Here is a 17,282-nt window from a genome sequence, read left to right on the forward strand (position 1 = left end):
GCGACAGTAAGACCAAGTATCTTCCACTGAAAAATTTCCCTCAGACCACTTGAATGACTGCTACCTTAATTTACCTGGACTGGTAGAAAAAATGGGCAATCAGGAAACAGAACAGTGTTTCCTGAGAATTTTTTTCAAAAATGACCACCTAAATGAGCACAGGAAATTCAGGATATTTTAACTAATCTCTTGGGCATGGTATCTGTAATGAGTGGTAAAGTCTTAAAATTAGGGATAGCCAACTGAAGCTGCATACTTTAATGCACAGTTACTAAAATACAACAAAAGTAATATAAATATATGAATATTTACTCTGAAAAGGCACAGTATTACAAACTTAGTGTCAAATACTATTTCATATTCTTGCAAAATGAAAACTGAATTTCTGAGGAACATCTCATGAAGAACAACCTAGAAAAACTTGAATCACACAGCCATTGCTTTAGCTGTAACAACTAGAAAATGCCATCTCACTCCATTTTATATCTCTGTTTACTCTATGTATTCCCTTAAATATTTCTGGTGTTTAAACAGACATTTTCTTCCAGTGTTACTCAGTGTTTACTTTGTAAATTGCTGTTGAAATACAGTGGTATAAATGGCAAATCCATTAAAATTACAGCTACTAGTTGGCCCAGTTGTCAGGTTGTATATGAAATGAAGCTCTGAAATCCTATTGATTTGCTTTTTTTATATTCCTGTGAGATGAAATGGTTGGATTTTATACAAGTAAAGGGAATAGGATTAGACACTGTGGTTTCTGGTTCCAGTGCATGTGTATATCACATATATCTGACAGCCTATCTATATGCTGACTATGCATGAATTTGTGACAAATGTGATGCTTTCTGAATCACAGACTATGACGAAGTCAGATGGAATGTTATAAGAGGTTATTTTTATTCAAGTGCTTCGGAGCAGCCAAAGATGTCAGTAAAAAACCTGTCTGGATTAGGATTGTTTTTCAGACAACGTTAAACAAAATTTACAGAAAATACAGCATTTGTAGCTGAATTCTAACACAGAATCTTAGCCTTTTTTTCTGTTTAATTATGTTTAATATTAAATATTAATTCCATTTAGGAGTCCTCTAAAAATTGTCAAGATAGAGGGATGTTCAGAATTGAACCAGATGAAAAAGCATTTTTTTAAAGCATCAAAATGTCAGTGTTGAACTATGAGCATACCACACATTTCGTTATCAAAAATCCTATCACTACTACAGTTCTTCAAAGAAGAATTGTGCATGGTGGGGCCAAGAGCCAGAGAACACGAGCCCTATCTGAGCACTGACTTTCTAACACACATATGGATTTACTTCACTCCCAGTTTCCTGAATGAGCACTGCAGGTTTCAGGCTTTTTCAAGCACATCTAGTATAGCTCAATCATTGGCATGTGTAGCAAAGCCAATACTCTGCAAAGCTACAGATGATAGAAATTAAGCTACCTGTCCCTGAAGTGGATGTGGAGGCATTAAAGAGGAAGAGAATGACTTAAGTGAAAAGAAATGTAGGTAACTTCTCCTGACTGAATGAATTAATATTTCAAGCCCCATATCTAGAAATTCTCTGCTTTGCAGTAGAAAAAAACTTGATATGAATGTTTCCTGTAAGAAATATCTATGTGATAATGCCATGTTCACAAGGAAAACTTCAAGCATACTCAAAACAAGCTAAGAAAGGAGCCTTACAGCAGAGATACTTCAACAGGCAGAAAGCTTGTACTATAACCACTTTTGGACTGGAAAATTTCGTTTTATGGAAGATTGACTGTAACGTTTAAAAGTTACCACCTCCTTATGCTGTGCTCAGGTTGTGGCATATGTGAAAATGGGGAGGAAAGATACAACAATGTATCTGAGGGAGAGATTCCTTACTTAAAGATCTTTCTGCAATCACTGCAGTTGACAAAACTGGAAATGTTCCTTGTCTTGAATGTATCTTATCTTAAATGTATCTGGAACCTACCTCAGGGGGGGAGGGGGGCAAAAAAGGAGTGTGATAATGCTAAAGCATTTGTAAGATAATAACTGCTTTTGTTTTACCTGTCCTTCCTGGCTACAACCCTTCTTTATTCCTCATTCTCTATTTCAGTCCTCTTTTTTTCCAGAAATCTCCTGGGATCTGCCAAGTGGTCATTGTATCACAGCTCTGCTGAGCAGAGATGCTGCTCGCAATCTGACAAATCTTCCAGTTATTTACACCCTGTGCGAGTTAATTATCTTTCCTAAATTATTGTAAACTCTGAAGTTGCCTTGAATACATCCCCACTGATAACTATATGACAATATCAAAGACAGCCTGAGCTACTGCTTTGGGATGAATTCAAAGCATCCTAGAACTTTCTCTCCCCATTCCTCCTCCCACCCACAAGCACACAATTTGTGATTTAATGTAAATTCATTTTCTGCAGTGGAATTCTGATTTTACTCCTAAGAGGAATAAAAAATACACTGAATTTTGCATTCTGCTTGGGATTCTCTGCACAGTTGTTGCTATCATTAAAATCAAAACCAGTCCTCTTAGAGATGCCACACATCCCCAAAAGGGATACTTATTTTCTGACAACAGGTCAAAAATGCAATCTGTCATCGAGTTGTTCATGGAGGCTTTGACCTGTGGTGCTCCTTGGATAGTGGTCATTTTATTCTATGTGTCCAATATTCTGGACAACAAGAAGTTCTTTACAGTAGTTTGAAAGGATTCTATGCCCTTTCTTTAAAGAGTAGAGATTGGGCTCAACTGTTCTTACATGAAAGTTAGTTAAGTATGCATTTCAAATTGATACATTTCAAGCCAAATCTAGAAAAACAATTACGTTAAAAAGAATTCTGTCCTTTGATATAAGTAGTTCCAATACTGAGAAGTAAATGAAATCTGCTCAGCTCACAGTAGTGTAGCTATATGAAGTAAACAATAAGAATCTGTGATAAATAATGCTGGAGAATACTGACCTCCTCAGCGTTACTGAAATTTAATAAAATTTAGCTATTTCAGAGAGGATTCCTGTGTTTTAACTTTAAAAGCATTCAGAGTCTCACCCTCTTTCACTTATGCCAGAGCAAACATGTTTCCATCTCTGTTCTTTTTTTAATATACTGGCATGGAAAGAGAAATTAAATATTTTCCTGAAGTGTTTCAGTCTCTAAAAATTGTGTGCCATTTCGGTATCACTTCCAGCAAGGAGCCTGTCATTCCTAGGGATGGTTGGTGCCAGCTAATGCTGCCACATAAGTTTGTAATATTTTGCTCCTGATCATGAGCAGTGCAGCTTCCCAGGTGTCACGCTCATAGCTCTCACCTCCCACTCTTACAGATGTCCTGGTGATCATTCATCACCTCTGTGATTTCCACTAGGAAGCAAAAGGTCCTCAACGTGCTTCTCAGCTGCTGTTTCATCTCACCATGACTAAAGAAGCGAAGGTGTGCACATCATCTCCAAGGAATAACATCTAATGAATGGCCTGTCAGCCGTGTCACTCGTTAAGGAACAAAGGAGAAAAGGTTTGCATGGCTGACGTCTTTTCCATAAATTCCAGATACAGGAAGTGTGTAAAAGTGTACTACTTTAGGAAAAATATGTACAGTGAGCTTCCTTTATTTTTACTGCTATTGCAGCTGTATCAAAGATTTTTTTCTGTCAAAGGCATTTCCAGCTGTTTTGATCTAAAATGCCTACCATAAAGAGTATCCAGAATATCAGCTTTGCGTATTTTCTTGCCTACCAGTGTGATTTACAAATAATTTGTGAAGGGCATGTGATCTTTAGGCTCCGGCAGGATGAATAGTTCAAAGGACCATCACAAATCATTGCTTAAACAAAAACCATGGAATTCCCTTAGTCTTGCATTGATTTCTGTGTTTGAATAATTCCAGTAGGAGAATTTATCAGTAATAATATTTATGGAAAAGGACTTCTAAAAATAGTTTTAAAGGCTGTTAATTCTGACCCAAAAGTCTTCTTTCCATGCTTTCCACAAGAACGAGAAATGTGGGTAATACACGAACCAGTTGTATGTAGAATACTTAGCATCTTTCAAGTTTTACCTGCTAATAGTGAAGTAACATGGAAAGCCAATCAAAGCCAATTTTCAGAAAATACTCAGTAAAAAAATTGAATTTTTAATTATTGAATGCCTAGCAGAGTTACTGATGTTGGTAGTCATCTCCTGACTTAAATGTAGCATCCCCTCTATAAAAATGAAATTGATCTTAAAGTTTGTAAAAAAACAATCAAATATGTGAGGTCTGTATTGGAAAAGAAATAGCTTTGTATTCAAAATGAGAAGCAGAAAAAAATCAGGCTAAGTCAAGCTGAAGCCTGAATATAATATCTCAAAAAGAAATAGTTCTACTTGGTTTCTCTCTTAAACTAACTTTTATTACAGACATCCAGAATCTTAAGGTCTCATAAAGCATACATTAGACACCATAAATGATCTCAAAACCTTAGTGAAACAGTGTTGTGTGGATCATTGGTAGAGGGAGTGGGGGGAGGATAGCTTGGATTAGATGTGGATTAGAACTTGTTTTTAGAAAAAACTCATAAATAAAACACTTAGGCCCAGATTCAAGTCTCAGATATGTGGTGTGTATCACCAGATGCTTGTAAAAAATGTTACTGCACTTTCAGGCCTAGCCCTAAGTACTCTATTAATTTAACTTGACATTTGTTTTAGTATTTAATGGGTTAGTGTGTGAAAATGCTTGTGCAACTGCCTTCTTATGTTTGATCTTGCAGTTTCCAGGAGTTTGTAGACAAGGAGATACAACGATGTATAGCCGTTGTAATGCATACAGCTACGGAAAATGCAACTTCTTTATGCAATATTCAAGACATATTTTTGAAGTTTCATGATGTACTGCTGAACACATTTTCATTAAAACATAACATTGCATTTTTCTGCCTGGATGTCGATGATCTTTATGTTAGATGCCACCGTGGGACTACACTAGAACCTTGTGTTTATTCAGATAAACAACACATGAACATTTACTCTTCAGAGAACTCTTCTCTCCGTCTGGGAGTTAAATTCTGTCAGTAAATATGTGATACGTTTTTAAAGTGCAAATGTGAATTCTTCTTTAATTACAGAATTGCCATCAAATCCATATGTGTGTATGTGATTAAGTCCAGGAAGAGTGAATAGTAGCAGCAGTAGATTGGATATGGTACTATTCCACTATTTACATTTAACATACCTGTGTATATCTATATCAATGTTTCCTGTTCTAGAAAATAAGAAGCTTCTTTACATAATGTTTGCCTTTGGCAACACAGTAGTTTTTAGAAAAAGAAAAAAATTAGGTAAGACCTTTCAAGATTTGCCTTTACAGCAGTTCACTAACTTCCCAATAATTTAGTGTTTTCCATACACTGTATGTTTTAAAAATCTGTTTACAAATTTAATCTGGTTGAGTTGCAAGAGGAAACGGTCCTTTGTTAAAAAGGGGGAAAAAATTGTCTGAGGGACCAAACTGTGTGTTTGACAAGTTGTCAGATTACCACACCTGAGCTTTCTGTCCTTGCCTGCTGCAAGCAAAAGCAATCTGGGACTATTCTAGAACATGTGCCTGCAGCAATACCAAGGAAGTATGTCTCTCAGATAAAGTTTCACCTCCCACCAAAACATAAAGCTCTGTAATAGATGGCACAGGGCCACCTTAGTGCCGTGAAAGAAGAATGGGACAAAATATCTGCCCTGTAATGTGAAGGAATTTTTTTTGTGGTCACAGTGTTGATATGCTAAATGTCGCATTCCCTCCCTGCCCAGGAGATACTGATGCACTTCCAGAGATGAAGTCTGTGTACCTCAGTAAAGGGAGGCTGGCTGATTCCTGCTGTGATCATCAAGATTCACCTTTTCACACTGTTGTTTTTGTTTTGTTTTGTTTTGGATTTATCTAAAATCAATGTGCCTAAAATTTGAAACTTAGTTGTTTCAAGTCTCTGTCAATAAAGGAAAGCAAGCACCTGCAGTCAGTTTTTCTGATCTTAGCTAGAATGACTAAAAAGTATTGAAATGGTCTGCCTGGGGAGGTGGTAGAATCACCATCCCTGGATGTGCTTAAAAGAAGACCGGATATGTCACTCCTCTGCCATGGTTTAGTTGAGGTGTTAGGTGGGTTGGACTCGATGATCTTGAAGGTCTCTCCCACCCTACTGATTCTGTGATTCCGTGACTCCTGCTCTAATGATACATGTGGATTTCTAATGCCAGTACATAAAGCTGGACAAAGGAATCTTCAGAGAGCTGTTGTTATGGACTTCAAGTTAATTAAATATGCATATTTTATCTTAATTCACTAATTCATTTTTTCTTTACACAAATTTCCAGCTCTGGCTCTGGTTCCATCCCCAGTGGCCCTAAATTGCCTTGGGGTTGTACCAAGGTGGACTTACTGATCGCACATTTTGTTGACCTCTGCAGAAAATATCACAGTCAACACTGTAACTGTGAGTCCTAAATAGTCTGAAAAATATGTCAGTTAAAGTATAATGTCCCTGTTGTTTTGATTAAAACTTGATGTTTCTTTACAGGTGGTGTAGCTGACAGGCTTAGGAGGTAAACAAGTGGTTCACTCCATGAAGCCTTCTCCTGTGTGCTCCAAAATGCTGTAAATAGCAGATTTCAGTAGGTTAATGAGTCAGGCAAGTCATTTAAAGTATTAGGTGAATATATTGGCAGCATGATATAGTAATGATTTCACAATAGAAGACTTAATATTGAGTGGATGAGCTTCTAGGAATTCCAGATTGCTTTCCCAAAACTGGGAAATGGACATACTTTTTGTTGAGAGGACTATACCTATTATGGTACAGCCTGGAATACAGGGGAGAGGCACAAATTAATTCTAACATCTGTGTGGAGGTGATGGTTCATTTGAGTGCCCAGACTATAGGCAGTCTAATTTCTTTATAGGCACATTTGTGTGCAGGTATAAGGAGAGATACCTAGGCAGCCTGGAACCTAAACTTGCTACAAGAAGGCGAAGCCACTCCCAATATTTTCTTGATTTTTACTCTGTTTAACATGTTAATGGAACCAGTTTGGTACCATTAGCTCTTATAGAAATAAGAGGAATGAAGAGTCATAATATGTAAAGGCTGAAAATTCTTCCTGGGCACAGACTTGAGAAGATCAAGGGAAGAATGAGAAGCAGCAAAACCCATTTTGTTTCCTGGATGACTTACTAAACTTGTGTGTTAGTAAAATCTTGCCTTTCTTATTGCTTTTCTTCTTGTGTGGTCAGGACAAAAAGTAGCACTTTCAGCTGCCACAGCAAGGAATGTCAGGAAGGAATTTAACATTCAGAAAATACAAATGTTTTGTAGGTTTTTTAAATACATTGAGAGATTTAATAGCTGTAAACTTCTTCCCTTGGTAATTACAGGCCAAATTGTTTTCTGATATGAAAGATCCAAGTTACACTTCAGTTTTTGAAACAAGACCAGCTTATCCCAGCTGAAGATGCCATCTCTGTTTTACTGCTATAACAGCAAAATTAGAGGAAATGCAATGGACATTCCATAATATGTACAAGCCGTACTTAGCCATTCAGGTGGCTCGATATTTAGCCCAAGATCCACTCTGTTCAGCTCACTAAACATTAATTCTTCTGAAGTCTAATTTTTCGCAGGGCAGCGTTCTCCCCCAGCTCCTCCTCTTGCAGTTTAAAGTTCTGACTTTACGCATTACAGGTCTGGAACAGTGTCTTTGGTGAGGAGGATGGGGGAGAGCAGGGGGGATTGGATGACTGCCCAATTTCATATGATAAAAGTGAAATTCTCTTCTGTCTGCAGGACAATCCCCAGGGAACAACGTATGAAACCCAAACTTAAATAAAATCATATCCTGTTTGCAAACATCATATTCCCTTTGCTTCTCAGTAATCTGGACCCATAAACCCCAGCACAGCTTGAGAGCCCATTCCTCATCTAAACAAATGCCATAAGCCCCTTTATACTTTTACAACCATGTCAGAAAATAATATTGACTGCCAATAGTGATGTGATGGGAGTTGCCTCCTCTGAGCCATAAAAGAAGCAGTCTGTTATCAATTTCTCTAAATGCATCAAGGGAATTATGGGTCGGTTCAGTTCCAAGTTATAAATGACAATTCAAAAGCCGCAGAAGTGTTTGAAGCTGGGAGCCGATGATGACATTATCATAAAAGCCTGCTCTTCTTTGCTTTTGTGGGGTTTTTTGCCTATCAGCTAGACAAAAAAATATGGCTGAGAAATGACTTCAAGATTTCTTCACACAGCAGCAGGTCAAACAGGCAAGAAAACAATCACTATTTTTAGTGACAGACTGAGACAAGGAGATGAAACTTACTCCCATTAAAAGTAGATTTCTGCTTCTCTTATTGTCATTTTCACAGCACAATAGGACAGGAATTGCAATAGATGGATACATTGGTCAAATGATCAGTTATAGCTCTAGTGGCTGTTTACAGATGAAAAATTGTGAACGGTCTGACAATCCACAGAACCAAAATGTAATTTGTGATTATTCTCCCCATTTGGCCACTTCACCTGCAACCTACCCACCTCTCCTGGAAAACTTTTCACATTCCAAACCTCTGACCAGCTGCAAGAAACCATCTCTTTTTATTAAAACTGCTGGCCATAGAGCTGCTAGTCTCTCTCCAACACAAAGAATTTCATCCCCCAGGTATTAGAATTCTTTAACAACAGTTGGTTCTGGAACAAGGCTAAGCTTGAAAAAAAAACCCCAAAAAACCATAAAAAGCTTTATTTCAGGAGGAAGATCCCATACTTAAGTGGATTTTATACTTCTGACCCTGAATAGTCCTCTGATAAAATGTTAACCATCATTGAAATAAAACTTGTTATGGCAAAGTTAGGATGCTAGTTTAGACAATTTTTTTCCTTGCTTTGTGAGATCTGTTCAGTTTAGCTGTACAGATGAAACAGACTTCTGCTCTTAGGTAAGAGAGCTAATTACTACTTACATAGTTCCTTGTAAAACTAAAAATTTTTTTGATTTCTTCTGAAAGCATAACATATACTAAGCCAATGGTATAATCAATCCCTAGCACTACTTAAAAGAAAATTCATATGGATGAAAAGTGTTTACAAAATGAGTAAACAGTAGTTTTGCATACATTTTTTTCATTGCTACAAAAGATTTAGTGGAGTGATGGAAAAGGATCAGAAAATACTAGTTATGGACACAGACTGCCTCTTGTTTGCTTTTCAAAATTCTTGAAACAAACTTACTTTCATTGTAACTGTAAATAATGTCCAAAGAAGAGGATCCTTGATGTTGACTGCAGTTTTAGAACAAAGAAAATCAGTAACAGAGTAGAATTCAGGGTTACAGAGGTTACTTGGACTTTTGTTTGTGAACAATGTAAGCCCATCAAGTGATCATGTCTTCAGTGTTTAGGAAGTCCTAGCTTCCATTCCTTGATCCAAGAGCAGTTTTCATTCTGTTCAGTGATTCTTTCACATCAAATGTATAAGCTGTTTTGTGGAACAGGGCCTCAGAACTAGGAGTTGGCAGTATTTATAATTACATATAATAGGTAGATCATAGCCTTAGGTAGATGGGATTTATCCTAGTTATGAATAAAGCCTTACTTGTCCAGAGCTCTTTCCAACAGTAGCGCCACTGGAGGTCCCCAACCAGAAACAATATTTGATCTCCTTTGTGGTAGCAATACCCACTAAGAAATGGGGTCTCTTAGCCTGGGAGGGGACAGAACTGAGCCTAGGCTTCCCATCCCCATTGTGAGTAGTCAAACCACAAATCTATTTAATAATAGAGCTGCATAATAACAGCAAGGTCCTCAATGGCTAGAAGACAATAGGATCAAAGAGCTCTGAAAACCCTCATTCAAAAGGCAGTTGTAAAGTCTCCTGCAAGAACGGAATTTTTTTTCTTAACACTGTCTTATATTCTGTAGCAAAGAGGTAATGATGCAATCAAGGAGGGAAAAATATACAACAAACATGAAAAAGATAAAATTCTTCCATTCCTCTCTAACATCTTTGCATGAACTACACTTCCTGCTTTACACTGATTACTGCTTTATACCTTTCATTTAAGTTGAAAGCTACTAAGTAGCAATATTTCTTGTTCCTTTCCACCATCATTTCTGAAAGTCAGCTTAAGAATTGCTTTCCACATAGTTTGAAGCAGCTCCCTTTCCCGGAGATCATCTTAACCAATCGACAGCTAAATATCGCTGAAAGAAAGCTCCTAATCTGATTATTTACCTTGAAAAAGGTCATAACCCATTCCTTTAAAAGAGCCCCACAGCAAGCCTGACAGTAATAATATATAGAAAGGAAGACCAACTAGGAAATAAATAAATAAAAGATCCATTTCTACAACATGCTCTTTAATCCAATTTCCATGAATTTAAATAAGAAATAAATGAAACAGACTGGGGGAAAAAAAAAAACCAAAAAACTGTAGATAAATTTAAATGCTTAAAAAAATGAAGTTGTACTGAGAAATTCTGAATTGTGTTAGCTTTAGAATGGAACATATTGTCATTAGTAGAAGGATTTCAAAGCACATCTCTGGTCATGATTTTTTAATATCACAATAATCAGTTTCATAGTAAAATCTTATCCTTTAATTTTCAAAGAATGCTATATTTATTTTACTATCCAAGGCCCTCAAAGATTTTTTTCAAGACCTTTTACATGATCTCCTTTTTTCTCAGGAGCCTGAACATCTTTCAACTTTATTAATTAATTTTTATTAGTAAGCTTTCTCAACTTTATTAATTTTTTGTTCGATTTTCTCAGCATCAGCAGTGTGAAAAATCCCCTTTTTACATACCAGTGTGTAGACATATGTGTGCATGTGCGCTCACAGTAGTTTACAGAGGAGCACGTGCACACACATCTACATGTCAATGTGTAATGTTAGCTGAACCACATGCAAAAATGATGCCCAAATTTCCAAATTGACACGTTGCTAGCCACCAACTTCCAAATTTTAGGCAGGATCTCCAGCAGGCTAAGCCCAGGGTGGAGGAGCTGGAACGATTCCTGATCCTTTTTTTCTTTACTCATAGTTCAGAAATCCACAAAAATTACGAAATACTGACAGTTAAAATGCATTTTTTCTTTGTGCGTGTGTGTGTGTGTGTTAAAACCTTATAAAATGAGTATTTCTTCTGTCATATAAGCAACTAGTATGGTATGGAATTTATCCTTTGTGAAGAATAAAAGTAAATAAAACTGTGTAAGGTTGCACTGAAAGTTGACACCTTTATGTCTGCTCAGACTTTTCAGAGAAGATACTCGTAGAATTCACTGAGAAACAGTAAAAGGGAAGTAAGATGTACCTCACCATCCAGCCCACTGATACCTAGATTATTAGCATTTCACTTTGACATTAACAGTAAATAATGGATCCAGTTGGACCAAAAGGGTGAAATACTTTTGTGTGAAAAGCTCATTTATGTGAAAAATAATTTCTCCTTGGCATTATCTTCATTACAATTTAATAGGAGCATGATACTGGTATCAATAGAAACTCTACATGGTTTTCAATAATTTAGCTTTACTCTTTTACCTAGTGTTGCAACATATTTCTTTCTATAGATTTTTGTCTACTGTCTTAATACAAGCTTGTCTTTCAGGATGAATCCATTTCAAAAAGGCATAAAAATGCTCACATAATTTATTACTTTAATACCCAAGTTGTTGGCTAGCAGCTTGTGAGCCCTTTTCATGCTAAATGTTAGCTTTCGCAACTTTTTTGTCTTTCAGAGAAGTGTGGAGCCATATTTACCTTTCAACAGTACATGGAACAGCTTCTCCAAAGCTCATTGTGCTGTTGTGCCCATGTTACTTTCCTCATGTAAAAAACCCCAAGTGGGATAACTAGAAATCAGCACATTTACACAAAATTTATTCCTAACTGTTCCATATGCCTCTTGTAATGCACTGTCTTCCATGTCTTTGAAAACACAGTACAATAATGGCTCATATTTCATCTCTACATTTTTCATCAGCTTTTGGAGACTTTGATCTGATAGTGCTGAAGAGTTAACCAGAGAACACATATGCTGTGTGCTGTACCTTTTTGAAAAAACAAACATCTACTTACCCCAAGTCCCCCACAAGGCAACAAGGAAAAGAGTTTTTGAGACACGTTTCCTATATATTAAAGAAAAAAAGAAGCAATAAGCATCGTTTATAAAAAAAACATTTAAATGCTAGACCAGTATTTCCTTACTCTTTGCAGTGATTCAGATTTCAGTATTTTTATCACTATGAAAATGCCAGATAATAGTACAAAAAATAATCATAATATTTAGAAATCAAATCAGCAGTGGGACATTTAAGGTACTGTTATGCAACAGCAATAGATCATAAGACTGGTAAGTGGTAGTTTCAAAGGAATATAATGATCAAAATTCCACAGAAAATCACTCTGAACTAGGGTGACTAATCATCCTGATATCTGTAGCTGATAAGCAGCTGTACTAAGCTCCTCATCTCAGCTTCTTCTCCAGCTAGAGGAGTGAGGCATCCATCCAGCCTACATGACTGATGGGATGAATTATGCTTGAGAAGTACCTGTTTCTTTTCACTGACAACATAGGGAATCACATTAAGTTTACATAAAACTGATAACTAATTTCTTAGCTTTTTTGCTTCAAAAGAGTTTCTCCTTTGAAAATTGCAGCCTTAGTTTTTCTATCTATGTAAAAATGCTGTTTCCTTCATTTACATTACATCAGATTGTATTAATAATTTTTAAACTTAACTTGAAATACTATTTTTTCAGTATTATTCAGTAAATACATGATACCAAAGGGAACAAAAAATTAATAAGCTTTAGGATTTAATTTCTAGCTAATCTGCTCTAAATATTAGCTAATGATAGTGTTTACCTTAATATTTATACTCACATTTTCTTAATTCTTTTTTTCTCTCTCTCTCTCTTTTTTTTTTTTTTTCTTTTTTTTTTTTTTTTAATGTACTACTAAACTCACTGTTTATCTTGATAATGACAATATGAAAACCGGGTAAGGATCTCAGGATTTGTTGCAGTTCCTATCCCAGTGTGTAACCTGATCCTAAGGCAGCTGTGGAAGAGAACATAAGCTTTTCCCCTGCCATATCACAGAACTGGCTTTGTAACTTTGCCATCTGGAGGAAACATTAGATAGTGAATCACTTGAGTTACCTAGAGGAGTCACCCATTTGTTATGGAAGGGGCGAATGCTGCAGTTACTCATGTTTAGCAGGTGCCAATGAAATGCACAAAGACAATTATAAGCCATCATCTTTGAAGTACAAGAGACCAGACTGCAAGGTCTGGGATGAGGAAAGTGCTTTACACTTTGAGTAAAATCCAAGATGCATTTTCATCCAAGTAGAGGCCTTTGATCAGTTTGAACAGTGTGTGAGAGAAGCCAAACAAAATCTCCTGTGGAGCTACCAGGGGAAATGCAGGTGCAGCAGCTATGCAGAGCATTCTCGTACTGTGAGTCCTAATGGCCCCAGACATGCAAGGAAATGTTGGCTGCAGGAGATTGTCAGAGTAGAGGTGCAAGTTGGAGTTTCCAGATTTCTTGCTAAGCAGATCTGGGGACCAATTTTTCACTTTTTATTATGGGGAAGATGAAAAAGTCTCTAGCAGATAACTAAAAAAAAATTAGTGCTGTTAAAATGCCAGGAGACATTAATGGAAACATAAGATGTAATTTGAGATAAAAGAAGGCATTTTTAGATTATTGAATGAATAGAAAATTTTTCTTAAATTCCATGGCAGAGTTGGGACATAAGAGACAACAGATGAATTCTCATTTATCTCCCTGCAGCCAGGCACATTGTGCATGGTAAACACTATTAAAAACAATAAACAAAAAGTAAAAACAGAAAAGCAGATGGTGAGGACACTAAAATCAATCAGAAGGTAGTACTAAAACCGGGGAAAACAATCACATAAGCCTTTTCAGTGAATCAAGAGGCTCGCTGGAATACTCACTCCTTATTGCATGATGGCTTAAAAAATAGTAGTTGCCAAACTTTGAAGAACAAGAAAAACATTGAGATTTCATGAAAAGAACAGTGGGGAAATTCTGGACTAACAGAAAGTGAGACCATTGCTTAGCAAGCCTCACAAAAAAAGAAAGCTCGCAACAGTCTGCCATAAATTAAAATCAACAGCAAAAAGCTTCTCTTAAAATGAATTGGGGTGAGAATTTCCCATGATGTTTAAAGTTGATGTCCCAGAAGATATTGGGATACTTCAAGTAAGGTGGAAGACAAAATCTAAATCATCAAATAGTTTTGACTTTGCACTAGGACAGAGTTTGTAGTCACCAACTCTTTAGATTCAGTACAGCTGTTTACTGATAGAACTAGAATGTTACAAGACTTGTATTCTAGAATATTAATGCACAAAGGCAGTAGAAGCTAGTTTGTCAAATTAGGTGCTGAGGCACCCATCACTGACTGAGGTCAGGCCCCTACAGAAGTCAAGGAAGTTGCTTAGGAGATTGATGACTGGGGACTGAGAGTCTGATCAACTGAGAAAAACTGATGAGTAAAATCTCACTTTCAAAAGAAAAAGAAAACGAAACCCACATTAAAAGTGTGTTCACTTTTTAACTTGATTATTCGCAATTTCATCCCAAAGACATCTTTGCTTCCAAAGAGCGAGCCATTTCAGCTAAGTGTTTGTTTATTCATTAATTTGAAATTGGAATTGCATGGATGCTTTCTGATGCATCTTTTAGTTGCACTCTAATTACTGACTCACTGTCATGGATGTGTTGACAGTGTATTTCTCATTTTACAGACTTCTAATACAGGCAACTTGACTTAATAACAGTTGGAATGAGAAAAAGGAAACTAAATTGTGAGAAATGTTTTCTGTTCTGCCCTTGAATTTATATGAAGAGATTTGTAAGGTTGTATTCTGGTATTTGAAACCATAATGTGATGTGACACATAGTCTGCATATTAGTTTCCTTTGTGTCAAGACAATGTTAATGCAATATAACATGTTGCTTAACACACACTAAAATACATCAGTCCAAAGCTTAACTACAGAGTAGTGCAGAAGTGGTCATTTGCAATAGCTGCATTTGTAGGCCTGATGTAGGGAAGATAAAGCCAAGAGTTCAAGGAAGTTCATACTTGTAAACCAGTAGGAGTAGATGAGTATGTGTATAAGTCTCATTGATTTCAGTAGTTTCCAGTCATGTTGTTTAGCAGTTTTCCAGAACAGGCTTTTTTCTTGAACAGGGAAACTGAAATAGGCATTTAGTGGCAAGTAGCACATTACTAGCCCCTAGACATACTTAAATTTCATTCCTTCGGGTGTTTCTTCTCTGTTTGAAAGGTACAGAAGCTGCTTGTGAGAGGAAAAAAAAATAAAAAAGAGTTTCTGACAAAGACACAAAGCAGGGGCACTCTTCTGACGAGGAGCAGGAAGCACAAACATTTTCTGGAGCATAAGTGGTGAGCAAATGGTGTCTTTGTCTTTTTGGATGGATAGAGGAGTAAAGAAAGGAAGGTTAGGTCTTACTTTTCATTAGGATGCAAAGCCATCATTTGATGGATACTGAAATGATGATACAATGGAATACATTTTCTGAGACCATGTTGTTATTGATGACACTTTTTATAAGAAACATTTATTTAGATATTTTTCCCTTGGTACATGTATATTGAATTTATGTAATGTACAAAAATGTTAATTTTTAATGTCAGGATTGGTTAGGTTCAACCTCACTGAAATGGGGACAGCAAAATCAGGAACAGTCACACTGCATTTTGGAAAAATCTGAGACAATTAGGTTCCTTTATCCAACAGTCTGGAAGGCCAAATGATCAGAGCTTTCAGCCAGAAAACAAGCACATGCAAAAGCATGTGGGAAGGGTGTTTTATTGACTTTTGCCTTGGTAAAAGGCCATGTGAGATGCAACAAGAAAATATGCTAGAAACAGAGAGAGAAAAGGGCAGTGAGCCAAGGATACATTCAGAATATATTCTGAGAGTGTGATCTTGATATCAACTTAGAGAGTAAATGTTTTGGACTAAGTGTCTAATAAAAAAGGCAAAGTATGTCCAGTAAAGAATGGTGGGCCAAGAAATGGTTTTCTGAGATCGGATAAACAAAGCTTTCTGCATTCTCTGTACATCAGCAGAAACACAGTTAGATCCTTCTTAACCTTGTAACTACAACTGCACACAGCATGCCAGAGGCTGCTCAGCCACTGAGATCCAAAATTGGAACAATATTTTATATCAATGTATGTTATATTAAATTATGTAAAAAATAAAATTAATTACACCAAACAAAATTTAAATTAAATGCTTGACTGTATTAAAAATGAGCAATTTAACAATATTGAGGAAATTAAAAATAATTCCAAATTAATTTTGCAGGAATTTAGAACTTTTTCTTGGAAACACGTAGGATTTCCTACTTAGAAATTCAAGCTCCTAAGAATCTATTATACTATAAATGTTTTTCAGTTTTGATGTTGCCTTTTCTTTGAAAATGTATAAACCTATCTAACATTATGATCTTAGGACTTAGGACTGAAGCAACAGTCTGCTGTACCGAAGAAACAGCGTAAGTTTCCAAAGCAAAATAATTGCTATGTATTACTAGAATTGTGGCATAAATTTCTTTTGATGGCTAATGTTATTTTTGTTTGGGTTGGATTTGATTACATTTAGGAAAAGCTCCACATCTTAGAAGAAGAGTTATGAAAATAACTGAGAATTAGAGTGTTGCATCCAGTGTGTTGGGACATAAAGGGCAGGATTTCACTCACAGATTATTTCCAAAATGCACTAGTTTTTGTGTGTTTCTGACAAGTAGACTTGCTTCATACTACACTAATGGCAGAGCTCCTTTTAACCCTACTTTTGTGTTATAAAAGACATACACTGAGCATTGGTTGTCCATGAAGATATTTTACAATAAAAACCTGTCAGTTTTCTGCTATTCTGTACAACCATTTACAATGTATGTGCATTTAACATATTAATGTATTTTCCCCCATGTTGTTCAGAAAGATACCATATCCTACATAATGAGAAGGCATTAAAATAAAGTTCACTTATTAGCAAACCTCAGGCATAGTATCTGCAGACAGATTGGCTGAAATAGTTGAAATAAAGCAAATGAGAACAGCAAACAAACAATTCTGACAAGCAAGTGTATCTTAAATTCCTGATTTTGAATCAAAGAATACAAGGAGGTAGAAAACCAATGGTGTTCAAAATTGCCACTGACCTCCAGTGGAGAACAAGTT

The 17,282-nt window shown here is 36.3% G+C and overlaps 1 protein-coding gene across 12 annotated transcripts in view; it reads right to left on the reverse strand.

Moving 5' to 3' along the window:
- The window catches only part of HDAC9 (histone deacetylase 9), a 457,947-nt gene that overhangs the window by 115,814 nt on the left and 324,851 nt on the right, over positions 1–17,282 (reverse strand). For all 12 annotated transcript variants that reach the window (XM_088065227.1, XM_088064938.1, XM_088065152.1 and 9 more), the window contains one exon: positions 12,103–12,152. In XM_088065227.1, the coding sequence (XP_087921353.1) occupies positions 12,103–12,152 (50 nt within the window). The remainder of the gene's footprint in view (positions 1–12,102; positions 12,153–17,282) is intronic.

This window comes from Pseudopodoces humilis, chromosome 1 (genome assembly GCF_049639895.1).
Source record: "Pseudopodoces humilis isolate 2021_Gansu_Grassland_sample_001 chromosome 1, ASM4963989v1, whole genome shotgun sequence".
NCBI lineage: Eukaryota > Metazoa > Chordata > Aves > Passeriformes > Paridae > Pseudopodoces > Pseudopodoces humilis.